At 48.6% G+C, this 20,958-nt stretch overlaps 1 protein-coding gene across 2 annotated transcripts; it reads left to right on the top strand.

Annotated features, from left to right (window-relative positions):
- The first annotated feature begins 11,304 nt into the window (after positions 1–11,304).
- Positions 11,305–20,297, top strand: MRPL19 (mitochondrial ribosomal protein L19). 2 transcript variants are annotated; one of them, XM_084821600.1, is made up of 6 exons: positions 11,305–11,611; positions 13,431–13,548; positions 13,654–13,772; positions 17,300–17,434; positions 17,891–18,072; positions 19,973–20,297. In XM_084821600.1, exons 1-6 carry the CDS (start codon positions 11,419–11,421, stop codon positions 20,198–20,200), a joined length of 975 nt encoding a protein of 324 aa, XP_084677726.1. In that variant the 5' UTR covers positions 11,305–11,418; the 3' UTR covers positions 20,201–20,297. The 2 variants fall into 2 exon arrangements, with proteins under 2 accessions (XP_084677726.1, XP_084677715.1); XM_084821589.1 differs by having other exon boundaries at positions 11,458–11,726.
- Positions 20,298–20,958: the final 661 nt, after the last annotated feature.

Raw genomic sequence — 20,958 nt, 5'->3', positions numbered from 1 at the left:
TTACACTGAGCACGCACCCACGCCTTCCGTCCAGCAGGTAGACAGTCATACATGTGGCACTCAGTGCAATACACTGGATAGCCCCCACCCCCTGCTGCCTTTCTACATTCATAACTGGTTTTTTATTTGGGTGTGTTTTCCCTGGAAAGTTAGTTGTTTACTACAAGAACTTGGGGAAACTATTTATAGTTATTTATTTAGAGTTACTTAGTGTGAGTACAGAATAGGGAGGAAAAAGTCGACTGCCCTGGCTTCCTGACACAGTTGCTTAACTTGCTTGTTTGCAAGCGGTTTGTCACTGGGGCTCCTGGGGCTCGGAAAGCAGGCTCCCTTGCAAGCGTGCCTCCTGATATAGACAGGCCCAGCTGCTGCTGCAGTGAATCTGACTGGAGGGCCTCCTTTGAAAAGCAAGGGAGGCTGTGTGTGAACTCCTGGTCAGCACTGGCTTTCAGTGGCTGGGAATGTAGCTCAGTTTGCTCCCCCCCCCCCCCCCGCAGTGGTGATTACTATTTAGGAAGGAGGGCTACTGACAATAGAGCATGGGAGACCTATTGAGGGGAGATCCTCTATTCAATGGGTCGTTGGAGGGGACATCAGACAAAGGGTAGGCAATTTGGGAAGGCTGTGGCTTGCAAGGTCTGGATCCTTTTTCTGTGTGTTTTTAAAAACTTAAAATGATATGCTGAACCCTTAAACTTGCTTTATTTGGTGAACTGCTCTTTAAGGCCTAAAGCCTGAGCCTAAACTGAGCCCAATCTGAAGCTAGACTGCACTTTTTCCAGCTTTAAGCAGACTTTTCCACTGCTTTACTTCTTTCAAACTGAAATAATATGCTGAACCCTTTGCCTTTGTGGAGGTATGTCCATTCCAAACCAAGCAACAAGGGAAGCTACATTTCTGTCTCTTTGAGAATGATGGTCCCAGCAGCTGTACTTTCTTTTCTTTTATCTGCTCAATTATAGCCATCCCTTTCTCTCGATTCCAAGAATGAATACCCTGCTTCTGCTTGTCAGAAGGAACAGATTTTCCTGCGCACAGCCCCAGCTCGCCCTCTCCCCCCCTCCCCTCCCCTCCCAGATCCCACCTAGCCTCTGCCACTTGCCCATCCTTGGCCCTGATGGATTCTCTCTTCCATGCCATGCCACACTCCCATTATACCCCAATATCTCATTCTGCTGGCCATTACCGATACTCTCCCTGTGCTGCTGCCTGCATGATCTAGACCCCAAAGCCCCTGCACTTGGCCCTCTCCTCCCATCCTGCTACTAGAACCGCTTTTCCCCTTCCCAGCTGATCCATCAGCACTGCCTGAAGACCTCCCCCTTCCCCTCCCAAGATTCTCACCATCCAAGCACCCCAAAACCCCAGTGAAGGAGCACCCAGATGTCCTTCTGCTTCTCCAGATTTGCATGGGGGCCTTCCCCCTGCCCCTCCATTGGGCCCCACAAATGTAAATAACTCCTGCCCATCTCATTACCCTCCTTCCCCTGCCAACTACCTTCCTTCCAAATTTCTCCTTGGCTTAGGAACCCACTCCCACAGTCCTAAATGACCCCCTTTACATCAGCTACCATCCTCAATCACAGGGGTACCAGAAAACACAGGCCCAAATTCTCCCAGACCCCTCCATGGGTCCTCTGCATTTACAAAGTACCCTTCTACCTTCTCTCATGATTGGATGCCTTTCTGCAATCTCACCCTTTCCTGGCTCCACATCTGCACCACACCATTGCTGTGTCATATTTTTGCCACAGTAGTAAGAAACAGGTTTGTAGGAATGGATCCCAACCCCATAACTGGCTGCTGCCAGTCACTGCACTCCAAGGTATGCCTCTTTACCTAGGGAGGTGGTGGGCTCTCCCACACTGGAGGCGTTCAAGACGTGGCTGGATAGCCATCTGTCGGGGATGCTCTGACTTGGATTCCTGCATTGAGCAGGGGGTTGGACTCGATGGTCTTGTAGGCCCCTTCCAGCCCTACTATTCTGATTCTATGCCTCTTTGTACCCACTGGAATGTCTGGCTTGCAGTCTGTCCCATACAGCATCCCTGGGAAAGAACCTGTAGGTGCCCTCTTACCCAAAGGTGCCATTATGGGATTCTGATCAGTGCTCATTGGTGAAGGAACCCTGTGTGTGTCAGGGTTGTAGGTATGAGAAGGGCATCTATACCAGCAAACCTGCACACTTGGTGACTGTAGGCCTGTGGGAACTGTTTCCCTGCAGCTAATGATGAGCGTGTGGATCCTCTGAGTGCTTGCTGGACCAGCTGATCACCAACTGGGCAGTCTGGGCACCTGCCTCAACCCTGGCAACCACCTGGCATGATGTTCTTTTCCCTGTTCTGTCCACAGTTCCCAACCCTGGCCCTTTGCCATCTAGTGTAACCCTGCTGCATTCCCACCCAGGTAGAGGTTTGCTCCTGGCGAGGCATCTATTACTGCCTTCAGCCATCTTCCATTTTGGTAGTGCTGCCCAATTGCATGGGGGGTTTGGCAACTTACCTGGGGTGCTCTGAGGGGCTGCTGGTCCCGGTACTGCAGCAGTGGGGAATCTCTGGTCCTTGGCTGGATCCAGCCTGCCAGGCGTCCCTGACCAGCCCACTGAGGATATGCACTGGGCTTCTTCCTGTGACCTACTTGCTGATATTCACAGCTCCTTTCCCACACCATGCTGAATTGCTATTTTCTTCCATTACCCAACAACAAATCATTGTTTACAAAACAACACAAGTTACAGTCCTCTTCAAAGTTGCAGTGCCTTTTCTAGAACCCTACATGTGATGCCTTCAATTTAGAAATATTATAGTCAACTTCCCCCAAATGATAAGGTTTCTTATCAGGGTGGGACTGAAACTGTACTCACTTCCAGAATTCGTGTCAGAGGAGACATCATTCCTACTTGCTTGGCTCACCGTACTGCTACCTTGCCTTTACATGTTTGCTGCCTTTTCTTAGATGGAACCATCTGAGCAAGTAATCATTGTACTATTTCTTTAAAAGCAGAAACTCTAGAGCTGTCAAATTGCCCATTTCAAAAACATCTTTTCCTTCCAGTACTGAAATGCACATACATCCTAGCCTATGAACACTGGAGGAAAATCCATGATTTGTTTTTGTTTTTAAAATTTTTGTTTTTTACCTTTTACCTTTCACAATTTTTCTTCCAGGAACTGCGAGCAGTAAAGGAATCCTCACAGGAGGAATGCAGCGTGACAGCTTAAAGCAAGTATGAAGTGTGTGTTGGTTTTACAACCTTCCCCCTTCAAAATCTTCCAAAAAGGGCGAGTCAGTGGGTGTGGATATGAGATGGAAAGAAAGAGGAGAATGAAAGAGGAGGGTGCACAAAATGTGGGTGGGTGTTCACAACAGGAAATTACACAAAAAATGAAAAACTTCACTAGGCTTTAATCCATACTTAGCCCCTTACATGTCATGGAGAGCAGGATTCTCTCTCTCTTTCTCCCCCCCCCCCCCATTAAGCCAGCTAAACAAATCTGCAGACTGGAAACAAATAAAAAAGAAACACACCAACCAGTTTTACTAAAGGGGGTATTGAATGAGCTGAGGAAGGGAAGGAGGAAAAAGGAAACTCCCAGAGTGACTTTTGGGAGCAAGAACAGTTACAGGGATGATATTATTAGCAGCTTGTTGTGCTTTCCTTATTTCCCAGTGGGTCTACACACAAGGGGGTAAGTACAACCCAGAGTATTTTTATGAACAAAAGTTCACAAGTTGCCCCTCTGTGTCATTCACGCATCATGATGGCCCCATGTGATTCTTCTTAGGGCTGCATGCAGTCACTCAGAAAGATACAGCATTGTTTCCAGCTCAAAAGACATTTGCAGAGAGGGAAGAATGTTCAGCAAGGGAACATTTGGGCTATTTGTTAAGCTTCAAGTGGTCATTATATTAACATGCCTGCTACACAATGCTGTAACAAAACAACATTTTAAAAATTAAACAAACCAAACAAAAAATCCCAAACCACACATGCCTGCTGCATAATGTTGCAATAAAATGCTTTTAAAATGAAATAAAACAAAAATAAAAATAAAAATAAAAAACAAAGCAGCAGGCTGAGTTCAAAAGAATGGCTCTGCCATCACATAAGGGATTTATTTGTGCAAGTTTGGGGGAAATCTTCCTGGAATGTGATGAGGCTTCTGCTTAATGAATCCAAGATATTACTGTGTACTTTTTCAAAGCTCTTTGCTGAAGTCGAGGTATATGATCTCTACAGCATTCCCACGGTCCACAACGGAGGTTACTTGATCAAAAAATGGGATCAGATTCATCTGGCAGGATTTGTTCTTGACAAATCCATGTTGGCTTCGAGTAATCTCTGCATTATTTTCAAGGTGCTTCCAGATGGATTGTTTTATCATCTGCTCCAGAATTTTCCCAGGGATTGATGTCAGACTGACTGGTCTGTAGTTCCCAGGTTCCTCCTTTTTACCCTTTTTGAAGATAGGGACAACGTTAGCCCTCCTCCAGTCATCTGGCACTTCCCCCGTCCTCCATGATTTCTCAAAGAGAATAGACAGCGGTTCTGAGTGTTCTTCTGCCAGTTCCTTTATTCCTCTAGGATGCAGTTCATCTGGCCCTGCAGATATGAACTCATTCAAAGTAATTAGGTGTTCCTTGACCATATGCCTGTCGATCTCAAGCTGCAGTCCTGCCCCTCCAGCCTGTACTTCGCCTTTGCCAGGGGGATCATCAACCTTCTTTTGGGAGAAGACTGAGCCAAAGTAGGAATTGAGCACCTCTGCCTTTTCTTTGTCATCTGTTATCATTTTGCCATCCTTATTTAACAGCTGAACAACCATTTCTTTCCTCTGCCTTTTACTATGCACGTAGCTGAAGAAAGCCTTTTTGTTGTTTTTAGCATCCCTCGCTAAACTCAGCTCATTCTCAGTAGGGATGTACGAAAGTGACTTATCTTTCGCGGATTATGTTGATGGTGGGGGGGGAGGCGTTCCGTCCCTCCCCCCGGAATCCTCGATGGCTGGCTGTGCTCCGCGGCAGCTCCATGGAGCAGCCGGCCAGGCCCAGCCCAGCCCAGAACTGTCCGGAGCCGGATTTCCAGCCACAGAGGGCTCTGGGGGAAAAATAAAAACAAAAACTGCGTACGCAAATGGCGGTGGCTACGGCCACCACCATTTGCGTTCCTTATTTTTGGCCGTCTTAGTCTATGTAAATATTTACGTAGCTTTAAAAAAAAAAAAAAGCGCGTACGCAAATGGCGGCCCCCATAGGGAGCCGCCATTCGCATTCCTTATTTGGTCGCTGTAGTCTACGTAAATCTTTACGTAGACTACGGCGAAAATAAGGGCAACGCAAATAGTGTTGCCCTTATTTTCACCGTAGTCTACGTAATCTTTACGTAGACTACGCGAATGGCAGCTCCCTATGGGGGCCGCCATTAGCCGTACACGCTTTTTTTTTTTTTTTTTTTAAGTCACCCGTGATAGGCTACGTGATGATTTACGTAGCCTATCACGGCTGACTTTGCAAATCTAGCCGTGATAGGCTAAGTTAATCATCACGTAGCCTATCACGGGGGCGTTCTTTTTTTTTTTTTACTGTTATTGGAATGGCGGCGGCGGCGGCAGCCGGTCGAAAGATTGGCTGCCGCCCCCCCCCCCCCTGACGAAGACCCGACGAACCGCCGCCGGGACCCGCCGCCGGGAGGGACATTCGCCAAAGGTAAGTCCCGTCCCGGGGGGGGTGCGGGGGGCGGGGGGGGCAGATAATTTCTCCCCGAAACTTCTTCGGGGGGCCGAACACGTTGACACTCGGCCCCCCGAAGTTTCGGGGAGAAATTCTCCACCAACCCTATTCTTTTGTCTTCCACCTTTTCTTCTTGTTGGAATTGTTTGTAATTCTGCCTTGAGAATTTCCTTTTTTAAAAGCTCCCACCCATCTTGGACTCCTTTTCGCATTTGCGTCGCTTGCCATGGGACCTTACTGATCATTGTTCTGAGTTTATTAAAATCAGCTTTCCTAAAATCCAGGGTACGCGTTTGACTACACTCGGCTTTTGCTTCCCTTAGAACCAAGAACTCAAGTACAACATGGTTGCTTTCTCCCAGAGTTCCTGTAACTGCTACTTTACCCACTAAGTCACCTCTGTTGGTTAGGATCAAGTCAAGGATAGCCGATCCTCTAGTTCCTTCCTCTACTTTCTGTAGGAGGAAGTTATCTGCCACACAAGTCAGGAATTTCCTGGAGGGGCCATGTTTTGCAGAATTTGTCTCCCAACAAATATCAGGGAAATTGAAGTCCCCCATTACTACTACATCATGCTTCCTTAAAACATTGGCTATTTGCTTTTCAAAAGTTTCGTCCTCGTCTTCTCCTCGATTGGGTGGCTGGTAGTAGACTCAGAGTAACGTATGGCTGTGAGAGCTGGACTGTAAGGAAGGCTGAGCACCGAAGAATTGATGCTTTCGAACTGTGGTGCTGGAGAAGACTCTTACGAGTCCCCTGGACTGCAAGGAGGTCAAATCAGTCAATCCTAAAGGAAATCAACCCTGAGTGCTCATTGGAAGGACAGATACTGAAGCTGAAGCTCAAATATTTTGGCCACCTAATGCAAAGAGAAAACTCACTAGAAAAGTCCCTGATGCTGGGAAAGATTGAAGGCAAAAGGAGAAGGGGACGGCAGAGGATGAGATGGCTGGATAGCATCACCAATGCAATGAATATGAACTTGAGCACGCTCCAGGAGAGAGAGGAGGACAGGAAGGCCTGGCGTGCTATGGTCCATGGGGTCACGTAGAGTCGGACACGACTTAACGACTGAACAACAAGTGTTCTCTATGAGAAAGGAACTACAGTGCTGTGGCTGCCAAGACTCCCACCTCCCCTTCTGTGAGTTCCTTCTTTCCCAAGAAAGGGAGAAGCCTTATCTGTGCCTGGACCAACTGATTATCCTCACCTTCCTGCCTTCATCCTCTCCTTTCTCAATCAACACACTCCAGGAAACAGAATTTCAGGCCAACACTACTTTATTAGTAAAGACTAGCTTCTTTACAAATGCAGATTCTAGGAAACTCTCAGACTGCATAGAACCAGCTAATCCACACATTATTTATTTATTGCATTTATATCCCACCTTTTTTCCTCTTGCAAGGAACCCAAGGTGGCTTACATTATCTTCCTTCCTCCATTTTATCCTCACAACAACAACCCTGTGAGGTAGGTTGGGCTGAGAATCTGTGACTGGCCCAGTCACCCAGTGAGCTTCCATGGCCAAGTGGGGACTAGAACCCGGTTCTCCTGGCTCCCAGTCCAACACTCTCACCACTACACTACCCTGGCTCTCACACATCTACAAATATCAATAGAGAATATGAAGTGGAAGTTAAAAAAGTTGCCAGCAGTCTGGGCATGAACTTCACAGCCAGACTTTCTTCACAGGGATGCCCCTCCCTTAAGGTGGCTCCCTCCTACGTTGGCTTCCATGAGTGGCTAACCTGATGGAGTGTCTGAGCCCTGCCCATAACTTTTACCGCATCACTCTGCGACGGACCCTAGTGTCCCTCAAGTCATGCCCCTCGCCCTCCTCCTCCAAAACTTGAATTCTCGTGGGGGAGGAATGGGGGAGCAGTTCATCCTGGGCCATCTGTGGGCCAAGGTCTTGGGACGAACGTCTTGACATATCTGGGCTCATTAGGGGGGGTATCTCCCTCTGTTCTTGCTGTTCCCATTCTGATTCCAAATCTGATCTGCCAGACATCTCCACATGCTCAGATTCATTCCTGATAATCATGCCCTGGGGAAGATTCTTCCCTGACTAGGGATGTTGCGAGTGCCTGACTTACTCCAGAAGGCTGGCAAAATCCCCCATGCATGGCCCACCGGACCCCGCTTGCCAAGCTTCAGGGCACCAATGGACCCAGCCAACAAGTGCCCTGGACCTCAGCGAGGAGCTGGGAATAGCCCAGACTTGTCACCGCATGCGCCCCAATGCCAAGAGCAGCTGCGCAGTGCCTCCTCCTCCTCCTGCCCAGTCAGTTCCTGCCCAGGAAGGACCTCGGCCAGCGCTCCAGCCGCTAGCTGTCTCCTGCTCATGAGTAGACAGCTAGTGGCTGGGGCATATGCCGCATCTCCTCCTCCTCCTGCCTGGTCGCCTCGGACAGCAGAACAGCGCCTCGGACAGTGTCCCAGCCTCTAGCTGTCTCCTGCTCATGGAGACGAGATGGCTATCGGATGAGGTGTGTGCTGCGCCTCCTCCTCCTGCTGCCTGGTCAGTGGTCAAGGAAGCTTCCTTGACAGCCAACTGGGCAGGACGGGGCCAGCCGCTCATCATCTCCTGCTCATGAGGAGACGGCTAGCGGCTGGGGCATGAGCACAGGCCCTGGCAGTCAAGCCCTTGTGTGCAAAAGGGATTGACTGCATGAGTCCTCAGCAGGGTGGCTGGGGGCTGTGTAGCTAGGGATGGCAGAGAATTCCGCCATGGATCTTGGTGAGGCCGAATGCCAGTGCATTCGGCCCCCCGAACTCCGTGGCGGAACTGCCTGCTACCCCCCCGTGGATCCCCCCCGGGACGAGACTTACCTGGGGCGGATCTTCCAGGCGGCGGCGGTGGCAGCTCCTGGTCTTCCGACTGGCCGCTGCCGCCATTTCCAGTTTAAAAAAAAAAAAGTGATAGGCTACGTAAAGATTTACATAGCCTATCACGGCTAGGTTTTAAAAAAGCACCATGATAGGCTACGTAAATGTTTACGTATCCTATCACGGCTGACTTTAAAAAAAAAAAATGCGCATACGCAAATGGCGGCAGCCATGGCCGCCGCCATTTGTGTTCCTTATTTTGGCACGTCTTAGTCTACGTAAACATTTACGTAGACTAAGACGGCGAAAATAAGGGGAACGCAAATAGCGTAGACGCTACGCTATTTGCGTTCCCTTTATTTTCGCCGCCTTAGTCTACGTAAATGTTTACGTAGACTAAGATGTGCCAAAATAAGGAATGCATTTGCGTACGCGCGTTTTTTGTTTTAAGTCAGCCGTGATAGGCTACATAAACATTTACGTAGCCTATCACGGCTGACTGCAGGGACACAAATGGCGGCAGCTACGGCCGCCGCCATTTGTGTCCCTGCTAGCCAGCAGCCGGATGACCGGCTGCTGGCAGAGCCGGCCAGCGGCTCCGCAGAATCGCTGCGGAGCACAGCCAGCCGGCCCGGATTCTGGGGGGGGGGGGAGGAATGGAGTGCCTCCCCCCCATCCAGGATTCCGGGGGGGGGGGAGGGACGGAGCGCCTCCCCCCCACCACCATCAGCATAATCCCCGAAAAGGTAAGTGATTTTCGTACATCCCTAGAATTTTGTTTCCATCTTCCAGGGTATTAGCTATCCCACCCAATTTTGTGTCATCTGCAAATTTGATCAGCATTCCCTGCACCTCCTCCTCCAAGTCATTAATCAAAATGTTGAAGAGCACTGGGCTCAGGATTGAGCCCTGCGGTACCCCACTCTTTACCTCTCCCCAGTTTGACAAGATCCCATTAATAAGCACTCCTTGAGTCCGGTTCTGTAGCCAACTGTGGATCCACTGGATCGTGGTTTCATCTAGCCCACTTTGAGCTAGTTTGCTCATCAGGATATCATGGGGCACTTTGTCGAAAGCTTTGCTGAATTTGAGGCCCCACCGTTGGGCCCAAATGGAACTAAGCACCCCCCAGTGAGTTTTCATGGAGAAGTCTTCCCTTCCTCACAAATGCTAATAATCTGTCAGGTTAAGCACTATTCTTGAAGTGACCCCTCCTTGTGCGGAAATAGTGGTGTATAACACTGGTGCCTTATTTGTCTCTGCTACTACCATTCTTCCTTCTATAGCCAACATAAAAGGGCCCATTTCAAAAACTGGGAAGTGAAAGGCTTATATCACATACCTAACTCCTATGTAAATAAGTGGTCACTGACCACAGATCAACTGAAAGATAAATTGCAGGAAGTACCATCTCATTAGGGGCCACGGTGGCTTAGTGGTTAAGACACTGAACTGCAGACTGGAAGGTCGGCAGTTCGAGACCCGAGTGCTGCGTGACGGAGTGAGCTCCCGTCCCAGCTCCTGCCAACCTAGCAGTTCAAAAGCAAGAAATTGCAAGTAGATAAATAGGTACCGCCTCAGCGGGAAAGGTAACAGCGTTCCGTGCGCCTCAGTGTTCAGTCATGCCGGCCACATGACCACGGAAGCGTCTTCGGACAGCGCTGGCTCTTCGGCTTAGAAACAGGGATGAGCACCGCACCCTAGAGTCGGACACGACTGGTTGGGGACACCTTTACCTTTTTACCATCTCATTGGCTACAACTATACCAGGTTGCTTTCTTTTTTAGCAAACAGTTGCATAAAAGACCAGACAATGCGGAGGCTCACCCCCTTTGAAGATACTATAATTAGAGTACAGTATAATTCTAAAAAATTAGTGTTAGGTATTTATAGGACTTTAACCAACTACACAATGAGCAATCTTGAAGGCCTTAAAGCAATTTAGGAAGATGACACTGGTGAGCAAATCTCAGAGGAAAAATGGGTGACAGTGTGGAACCAGAAACCATTACAGTCTGTTTGTGTCCATGTAAGGGAATCAGCACTTAAATTAACTCATAGGTGGTATATTACATCACTAAAACTTTCACAAATAGTGGGCAGCATTCACCGGAATGTTGGAGAGAGTGTGGCAGTAAAGGTACCTATGCCACATGTGGAGGTTGTGCCCCTTGGTGGAGATCTTTTGGGATAACATCTTTAAAGACATTTTGGCAACGACTGAACGGCAGATTCCCAAATATTCCAAAATAGCTTTGCTGAACATTTTTGAGGAAGAGCATAAAGCAAAACAGCATAAGGACCTAATTTTGTCCCTGCTGGTGGCAGCAAGATTAGTTTTCGCAAGACACTGGAAAAATAATACTGTGGTTTCAACTGAGGCGGCGCGCGGCGCTCAGCGGCGCTCAGCCCACTCCCTCGTCCGCGTTTCGGCCCAGGCCCCGGGAGTAAGCCCCGCCGAGCGCTGCGGGGCGGGCTTCTGCATAGGCGCGGCCAGGGCCCCGTCCCCTGCCAGTCCGGCCAGCGGAGAGCCCTCTCGCTCATCTCCAGTCCGCGGGACGGATGGTTCACGCCAGGAAGCGGCCGTGAAGAGATCCAAGCCCCCCGCGCCGCGAGGAAGGCGTCTGCTCCCTCCCTCCCTCCCTCCCTCCCGCTCGCTCGCTCGCTGCACCGGGACGACGACGCCGGCACCGCGCCGCAAACCCCTGAGGAGCCGCCGTACTCGGAGAGCGCCGGCCCCGAGTGCCGCTGGGCGCCGCTGCCCTGCGGCGGAGGGCGCGAGGGCCCCGCCCCGCCCCGCGGCCCTCTCCGCCTCCGCAGCCACGCCCCTCGCCTCGCCCCGCCCCGCCCCGCCCAACCATGTCGCCCAAACGCCCCGCCCGCCCCGGGGCAGCTCTCGGCCCCTCGCGGGAGGGAAGCCCGGAAACGTTCTCGAAGCCGGGCGTCTCCGGGGGCCGGCGCCGCGCTCCAAGCGAGCTCCGCCCTCCAGTCGGCGCTGGCGGGCGTTCTGTCCGGCTGGTGTTAAGCGCGAGAAGGCGGCGCTTGAATCAAGGTTGTCTCCCTGAAGCCGCCGTAGCTGTCCGCATCTGAGGCACGGGCGCCGGCGCAGGCAGCTGCGATGGCTGCTCTTTGGCGCGGGCTCGGGGCGCGGCCTGGCGCGCGCGGCAGTAAGTGCTCAGCAGGGCGGCGGGCCAGCGCGGCCTTCGCCGCTCCGCCCCCGCCGCTTCTTCCGCGCGGAAGCGGGTTTCCCCAAATCCCGGGGCTCCGTGCGAGCGGTAGCGTTCTCCTTCCTCGAGAGGACTCTCTGCCCTGCTGTTCGGCTTCTGGAAGGGGGAAATAGCGAGGCATGAAGCAGCGGCGCTGCCCGCGCGCCCCTGCTGCTGTCTGCGGGACCCCGCAGTCTGATCGAGCCGTAGCAGGAGGGCGAAGCGCGCGGGCTCGGGACTCGCTCGTCCCTCACCCAGGCTGCTCCTGCCCCGCTCAACTCTGATTGGGCCCACTTCAGAACGTAGCCACTGTACCCTATTCGCAGGCTTAGGGAGCAAGTTGTTTTGCACCTGTTTTCGTATTAACGCAGTCACTGCAGACTGTATTTTTGGCGTTTCATTTTTATCTGATCTCGCTGTTGACTTTTTCCCCTACACTTATACCTGCGAACTGAGGATAACGCTAATTACATCTGATACAGTGGATTCAAGTCTGTGGAAGCTTTTCCCATAATAAACTTGCTAGTAAAGTGTTACAAGGCTCCCCCCCCCATGTGTGTTTTAAAGATCCAGCAGGAACAGATTCTTATCTGAAGGGTTCCCAACACTATTGGAATGATCCTATGGCTCCTAGACAGTTCCTGAGCAGCCATATGATAGCTCAGATTCTGAGGTCGAAGACAGCACTCTGACCTCAGAGCTGGGAATTGGAGCCCCCCCCCCCCCACACACACACACAGAAAGAACCGCTTCCAGCTGCTCTCCAAAGCTGGGAACTCTGCCTTGGGGGATGAGGGAAGGGGGCATGGGGAGGGGAGGAGACTGGAGAGGCCATGAAATGAGTCATCCTGGGGCCTCCAGCAAGCTTCCCTCCCCCTCTAAGACACCCCAGCTAGATGGGTGAAAAGGCCTGTCTAGTGAAAATGCAGGGCGGGAGGAGTAGCAGAAGCAAAGATCCCTCCACCGCTCCTGCCACCCTGCATAAGATGACCATAAACCTCTGAGTTTGGAGGCTTATAGTCATCACCATAGGATTGCACCCTTAGGGCACAATCCCATCGAGATAGGCGGCCACCTCCAAACTCGGAGGTGACCACCTATCCAAAGCAGGGCAGGAGAAGCACGGTACGGATCTTTCCCTCCACGCTTCTCCTGCCCTACTTTTTCTGCTAGAGAGTCACAATCGGCTGTCTAGCCGCAGGAGCACGGAACAGGGAAGGAGGCTGCTGTATGACACATTGGATGTATTGTATAGTCAGCTACATTCTCCTCACCCCGGCACGCCACCAGCCACACCCCTTTCCAGCTCCTCCGCGATCCTCTTGTGAGTGTGGAGGACGGGGAGGCAGTGCGGAAGTGGGGGGAGTTTGGTTTTCTGGGAACCAACCTCGCAGCACAGGCTCTGAGGTCAGTTCCCAGAAAACAGCATATCCTTTGGCCGTCTAGCTGCTGTCTAGCGGCCATAGGATTGCTCCTTCCATCTCTGTATAAATAAGGCTGCCATCCTGTGCAGACTTGGGTGTAAATTTCATTGACCTTGATCATTTCCCCAGTAAACGTACATAGGATTGGACTGCAAGGCTGTTTGGTTCTAACATAAAACTAACAAAGGGCTTGCAGAGGCTCATTATAGCTGGTAATTAATCTAAGTTTTGTCTCTTGAAGGGTGCCTTTCTTTCTCAGTTGGATGCCTCAGCTCTCAAGATGGAGAACCAGTGAAATTTAAGCCACCTCCTAAGCCAATAATTGTTGATGAATCAAAACCTCGTGCTGCAGAGAGACAGTAAAGAATTTAAATTTTACATTTAGCTACATCTCATTTCTTTTACGTAAGGTGGAAAGCCATCACTTGTTTTTATGTTGATAAAGTTATTTGTGTGTTTGACAGATTCTTGAGTCCTGAATTCATCCCTCCCCGACAAAGAACAAATGCTTTAAAATTCTACCTTGAAAGAAGAGAGATGATACAGAGGAGAAAAGTAATGAATATTCCAGAGTTCTACGTTGGTCAGTAGCCTATCTAGAATGTAAAACTCATAATGTGGTGGTTGGTACATCAAAAAAATAATGGTGAATTTGATAACAATTCCCCATCCAGTCTGCTAGCTTCTTCCCCAGGCCACATCCCATCTCTCCAGTCAGGGAAAAGCACTTATCTTTTATCACCACCTGATCGGAAATAAGAGCTTTTTCCCCTGCCGTACTGTGACAAAGGCCACCTTTCTCAGTGCTGCAGGGAAAGGCAAAGAATTTCCTTTGGAGGGAGATCACTCTCTACTTCCATAGGCAGTTCCTTGCCTTGCTGTGTTACATGGCGTGGCACACCTGGTCTAAAATTTTATTTAGGGCGCAATCCTATGGGGATAGGTAGCCGCCTCCAAACTCAGAGGTGACCACCTATCCAATGCAGGGCAGAAAAAGCACGGAGGGGATTGTTCCCTCTGCGCTTCTCCTGCCCTGTACTTGCGGCTAGACCGCCGATTTGAGCTGTCTAGCCATGGGGAGGCAGAGTGGGGGAGGAGGCTGCCAGGCGACACATAGGATGTGTCGTACTGGCATTTCTGCCTTCCCCGCCCCGGAATGCTCCATTTTGGCCGCTCCGCGCTCCTCTTCTGAGTGTGGCACGCAGGCTCTGAGGTCGGTTCCCAGAAAACCACATATCCTATGGCCATCTAGCTGCTGACTAGTGGCCACAGGGTTGCACCCTTATTTATTTCAGATATTTACATGCCACTTCTAAGGGAAAAACACTCTCAAGGCAGCAAAGTTACATGAAAAATTAGCCATTAATAAACAACAGATTAATAACTAAACCATACTATCCATATACAGAGCTCCAATAAATGTTTAAAGAACCATAGCTAAAACCCTCTCTGTTCCAATGGCTCCTAAAAACCCATCTTAAGAAAAGGCCAGAAAAAAACATGTGCCTCTAAGGGCGCAGTCCTATGGGGATAGTCAGCTGCCTCCCAACTCAGAGGTGGCTGACTGTCCAATGCAGGGCAGGCAGAGCACGGAGGAGATCCTCTCTGGCTGCCCTGCATTTGTGGCTAGATAGCTGATTTCGGCTGTCTAGCCAGGGCTTGTTGGAGTGGGGGGAGGGGGAGGCCAGATGGCATATAAGCATTGTAACAACACTTCTGCGGTCTCCTCCCCGACCCTGGGAACACCCCCTTTTCGCTCACTCCGCACTGTACATATGAGCGTGGAGACAGGGATGAACCATGCTGCCTATGAGGCGGCAGGAGAGGGAAGGGGTAGGGAGGTTTCTGGGAACCGAGCTCGGAGCTCTGGCTCTGAGCTCGGTTCCCAGAAACCAAAAAATTCTATAGCCATCTCGATACCGTCTAGCAGCCATAGGATTGCTCCCTTAAGAGCTCTTCTAAAGGCCTGGAGTGACAGGGCCTGACACCACCACAGTTGGCAATGTGTTCCACAACCGAGAGTCCACAGCTGAGATAGCCCACTCTCTGCTACTTGCCAGCCCTATTGTCCTCACTGGCAGGCATGTGAATAGGGCTTTGGCAGCTGACTTCAAAATCGGTCTTTCAATTAACTTGGGACTAGTCTGTTTAAGGCAGGGGTGTGCAAAATTTTAGGGCAGAGGATGCTGGAGGGTCCTGGGGGGGCACCACAAAAGGCTGGGTGGGGGTTGCCTGTGGCCCTCAATTTGTATTCCCCTGGTTTAAAGTTTTGAAGGTTAAAATCGGCATTCCAGTGGAACTAGTGCAGTGTGTGCCATGTGGTCTGACAGCCATGTCCCCACTAGTAGTATTTGTGTGGCTGCATTCCGCACCAGCTGAAGTTTATGAACCATCTTTAAGGGCAACTTCACATAGAGCTCATTACAGTAGTCCAGCCTGGACATACTAGTGTATGCTAACTGAGGCAAGGTCCGTCCTCTCCAGATAAGTACTAAGCTGGTAAAAAGCACTCTGCTACTCGAACTTCCCCAGTTAGCACAGAGTCCAGGACAACTCCCAAGCCATGTACTTGGTCCTTTAAGGGGAGTGCCAGTTGTCCATCCTCCACCCTACCCACAGCATTTCTATCTAGTCTGGATTAACCTTCATCTACCCCAAAACTGACTCCAAGCACAGGTATTGTCCTAATACTAGTAACGCTTAAGCCCAAACCACTGGATGACTTCCCCCAGCAGTTTCAGGTGGATGTTAAAAAGAGGGAGACAAGATGGAACCTTGTGTTACCCCACAGCCAATGACCATAGGGTAGAACAGAAGTCTCCCATCACTACTTTCGGATACTGCTTCTCCAGGAAGGACTGAACAACAGTAACACTGTGCCTTGTAGGGCCAGCCCAGACCGATGATTCAAAACAATACCATGGTTGATGGTATCAAAAGCCACTGAGAGGTCCAGAAGAAATGACAGTCACGCCCTCCCTGTCTATTCCCTGGCATAAATCATCCATGAGAGAAACAGCCACGGCTAAGGCTGTTTCCATGCCATTACCAGGTATAACATTGGATTGGAATGGTTTAATTGTTGCAGAGAGTTATATAATTTTATTAATGCAAGTTAATAAATTGCATGACCAAATTGGCCGTAATTTTAAAATAGATTTTTCATAACTTTGCTCAAGCTGTGCACTTGTGTTTTTGATAGGAACATTTGGCAATGTTCTATTCTTGCTAAAGTTATTTTATTTTTAGAATTTGTAGCCTACCTTTTTGTAATCATACTCAAGGCAGATGACAGATTATATATTTATACTACTTTTATACTGCTTAATGGCCCATCTAAATCATTACAAGTCGGGGAAAGCCTGAGTAAACAAATGTCGTCAAGTGGCCTTTAAATCTTGACACATTCTGTCTCTCGAAAAAATATGGGAGGGTGTTCCAGAGGGTAGGTGCTACTACTGAGAAGCCTTGCTTACTTGCTGTTGCTAGGTGATATTCTGTTTGTCATGAAAGGATCAGTAAGCCTTCCTTAGAAAATCTCAGGGGTCAACTAGAGGAAGGGTGGTCAAATTAAGATTAAGATTATTAATTAAAATATCAGCAAATACAACTAGTCACAAAATATTAGCAGCATTGGTAACAACCAAATACTAGTAAGTGACTAGTATTGTGCACTAGCTCAGTGCACAATATTTGTCCCTGCTGGCTGCATGACAGCCTTAAATATCATATGTGTCAAACTTGGAGATCTTCAAGGTTTTTTTAAAATTGCTTCAGTGCTTATTCTAGTTCCTTGTATGATTGGATATACTGTTGAAACCATCACCTGGATGCTGCCTTTCTCTGCAAAATATTCAAACCAAACATTCCAGTATTTTGAAAATATGCACCATGCAAAGAGAGCTCTATTAGAACATGAACTATTTGTACAAAGAAACTTACCTTTATTGCCTAATGTCAAATCAGTACCATGATAAATGATAAAATTTCAGCATGGACTCGAATTACTTACTTGATCTTTTATTGAAGAAGAGCTTTATATTAACCATGCTGAGTCTCACCTTACAGAGTTTGTCTGGATTTTAAACAGTTTATTTTCATTTCTGGCAGGAAGTACACTTGCTGTTTCTGCAGCAGATCCCCATGCCAATGGAAAGAGCAGCACTTTCGTAGGACTTTGCATTCAGCGATCAGGAAAAGGACTCGGTGGAACTTTCATACTTCGAAATGTAATAGAAGGACAGGGTGAGAACATGTTTGACTGCATGGTTTTGAGCTTATGGGCAGGGGGAAGTGCTGGAAACAATAATTGGCGTCCTCTGCCCTCTAGGAGCATGATGTGAGTATGGTGAAAATATATTCTAGTATAATACATCCTCACTGGGTATCCACAAGCCATTTGTGTTCAAACAGATAAACTAAATGTTATGAAGGACTAGTTATTTTGACATGGGGTTGCATGCATGAACACACTGGATCTGGGCATCTAAACATTTTAGTTGAAAAATTGCTTTGTTACAGATTCATTCTAAAGAAAGTTTAGGCTGTTACCTGAAACGCTGGCAACCCTTTTTTAAACTCATAGTATACTATTTACTTATTCATTCCATCTTCCCTCAAAATGCTACATAACTCCAAAGCCAATGGTGGTCCATAACAGATATTACTGTAAAGGAATAAATAAATAATTTTCTATTTAAGGTATTGAAATTTGCTATGAACTATACAACCCTCTAATCCAAGAGATCAAGGTTCTGAAACTGGAGAAGAGACTGGATGATAACCTGATGTATTTACGAGACGCCCTTCCAGAGTACAGCACGGTTGATGTAAATATGAAGGCTGTGCCACTTTCAGTTAATGAAGAAGTTCCTGTCAACAAGGTAATAGGAAGGGATAATTGAGGCATGTTGTTAGCAGCTAGTTGTGCCTGAAGATCATTTCATATCACGAAGCTGTTACACAGCATACTTATTTGCTTCGCGGCTGCACTATTGGTAAAGGGAGTTGTTCTCTGCCTACAGATGTATGAGAATTTCAGTTCAGTTTTGACCTGAATTTACTCAGTTTGCACCTCCTGGAGCCAAACATATATGCGAACACAAACTGCAGTTGAAGTCCATACATTTCTGAACTTGTTCTGCAATTCACAGAAAAGAAAAAGCATTTGAAAAATGTGTGATTTCGAAAGATGCACACAATTGATGTGTATATTTGGGGAAATCCCCGCAGAAGTGCACATACATTTTTGTATAAACCCCCCCCCCCCCCCCCAAATACACGATCTGATTTGGGCAAGAGTTAACAACCTTCAAGGTGGAATTCAAAGGACCTTGAAGAGCTTGGGGTTTTGCTGATTTGCAAATCTCTATCTCTGCTTTTCTGTTAGTACCTTCCACTATAAATAGCCAGCTGTTTAATGCACTGCACTGCACTGCATCCTTCCCAATGGGAGAAAGTGTGGGTGAAGCAGCCCTGACCAAGGCAGCAGCTGCAGTACTCAGCTCCAGCTGGACCCAACTTCAGTCGACCACAAACTTTCCCTGGCTGGGGAAAGATGATGTGTACCAAAGCTGCCCTGACTGAGGTGTGGGGTGGAGTAATCCTCCACTGTGCATCTCAGTCTTTGCCTGCTGTACCCATTGGGGAGGATGCTGGGCAGGGGAAGCACTTAATATGCAGATTTCTCTCCCAGTTGGGAGGGCGAGTGGCATGCCAAGTAAGGGAAATCCCCCTGTTATCTCTGATCAGTAATCAATAATGCTTGCTTATTGTTAGCAATGAGCAGTGTTTCTGCCACCCCTGAGCGGACTGCCAAAATTTCTCCAAGGTTAAAGTTGAAGGTGACTAGCTTGTATGTGGATTTGTGTTCCAACACAGCAGTGTGCTCGAAGTACAGTGTGGCCCACCACTTATCACTAGGCCTGGGCATCCCTGTTTTGAAACCAATAGTTAATTGTTTGGTAAGGTCTTTTTAGGGTGCAGTCCTATAGGGATAGGCGGCCGCCTCCGAACTCGGAGGACAGGGCAGGGCAGGAGAAGCACGGAGGGCATCGTTCCCTCTACGCTTCTCCTGCCCTGCATTTGCGGCTAGACAGCCGTGGAAAGGCAGAGTGGGGGAGGAGGCTGCTGGACAACACATTGGACGTGTTGTACCGGCATTTCTGCCCTCCCTGCCCTGGAACACCCCCCCAGAACGCCCTGTTTTGGCCGCTTCGTGCTCCTTTTCCGAGTGCAGGGCTGTTCTGCGCTGCCTGCGAGGCAGCACGGAATGGGGGGAAAGGTCGGTTCCCGGAGAACCACATATCTATGGCTGTCTAGCCACTGACTAGCAGCCATAGGATTGCTCCCTTAATTGCTGTTTTTGCTACATGTCCTTAGTCATTAACTGCCCCTCTGAGTTTCCATTCTGTTGTAACCATAATAGAAGTTTAAATACCTGTACATCTTTGTGGTGGAGAGAAACAAGTAGGTCTTCTGGATGGAGGTTTGTGCTCTGGCACGACCAAGGAAAAGATTGGAATCGTCCCTAAAACATGGTTCCAAAACATTCTTTTTAACTGCGCTAAAATTTTTATTTTTCTGGATAATGATGTGGGCAAAACTAGTAAATGAAACCCAGTGGGGGCTCCAGTGTATGGTTTAGGGAGCATCTGAGCCTGCAGCATTGCTGAAACGAAGCAGGTATGGATAGGAGTCCATGGAATATGTATAATTAAAAAGGAAAATACTTGCTGAAATAGCAAATACATGATCTAACATATTCTGCTTTCAATTACATAGATGAAGGTCAGGATGAAACCTAGACCTTGGTCAAAACACTGGGAACATCCAAAATTCAATATCCAGGGCATCAACTTTGACTTATATCTCCATGAAAAAGACAAAGAAAGAATGGAAAAATGGAAAATGCCTTGGAGAGAATTTGATATGATGAAAGAGTATGATACATCAAAAATTGAAAGGAAAATCTGGGAGGAAGTGAATGAAGAGCTAGGAAAAAAGGCATAGAAATCATGGAAGAAAGGCCACCACCAGTTGTTTTTGGTTATTGTTTCTTTAACTAATTCTACCCTGTTAATGTTAATAAATAATTTTAAACTGCCTACGATGGAGTTAAATTGGCTCGTCTTGTGCATACTTCAGTCATGTATTTTAGCTATTTTAGAGTATGGGGTGCTTTACTAGAGCAGGATTTGACACCAGTGGTGTTTGGACAATTGCGGGGGGAAAGTCGTGGGTTGTAGGGTGGTTACGAAGCCCTCCCCCCCACACACTGCGTGGTGGGTTCGGATGACATACCAACCTGCGCTGTAGTAATTATGTAAACAATGGGTGCATGGGGGGAGAAGCCACAATGGCTTTTCACCCTGTGGTTGTCTGAACCCGGACTATATTTCAGTCTGTCGTGCATCTCTAGCAAGTGGTAGCCTGCTACAAGGGATATGGCACCAGAGGAGCCGCTTCTGTCTCCCGCACTCCCTTGTCAGCTTGCTACTAAATTTGCTTTTGTAGATCAACTTTGGGTGTTGGACTCGATGGTCTTGTAGACCCCTTCCAACCCTACTGTTCTATGATTCTATGATCACCTGCGATGTAGAATCCACTTTTTGTTTGAAGTCAATAAAACTACAATTGGGCAGGCAGAAGAACCTCATGGTCCAAATGCACATGTTGTGACCTTGCTCCGCTTTTGCTCATCATGGCTAATATCTAGCTGAGGGGAATTGGCTAATAACATACTCAACTTGTAGTCCTGATCCAGATAT

Source organism: Heloderma suspectum, chromosome 1 (genome assembly GCF_057233095.1).
Source record: "Heloderma suspectum isolate Gila_16-S chromosome 1, 16-S_ref, whole genome shotgun sequence".
NCBI lineage: Eukaryota > Metazoa > Chordata > Lepidosauria > Squamata > Helodermatidae > Heloderma > Heloderma suspectum.
Note: the sequence above shows the minus strand (reverse complement) of the source record. Positions and strands in the feature narration are given on the sequence as shown.

Coding starts and splice junctions, on each gene's coding strand:
- MRPL19 (XM_084821600.1), top strand. CDS start 11,419: ATGTCGCCCAAACGCCCCGCCCGCCCCGGGGCAGCTCTCGGCCCCTCG. Junction 11,612..13,430: donor AAGGCGGCGCTTGAATCAAG/GTTGTCTCCCTG, acceptor TGTCTCTTGAAG/GGTGCCTTTCTTTCTCAGTT. Junction 18,073..19,972: donor AAGAAGTTCCTGTCAACAAG/GTAATAGGAAGG, acceptor TCAATTACATAG/ATGAAGGTCAGGATGAAACC.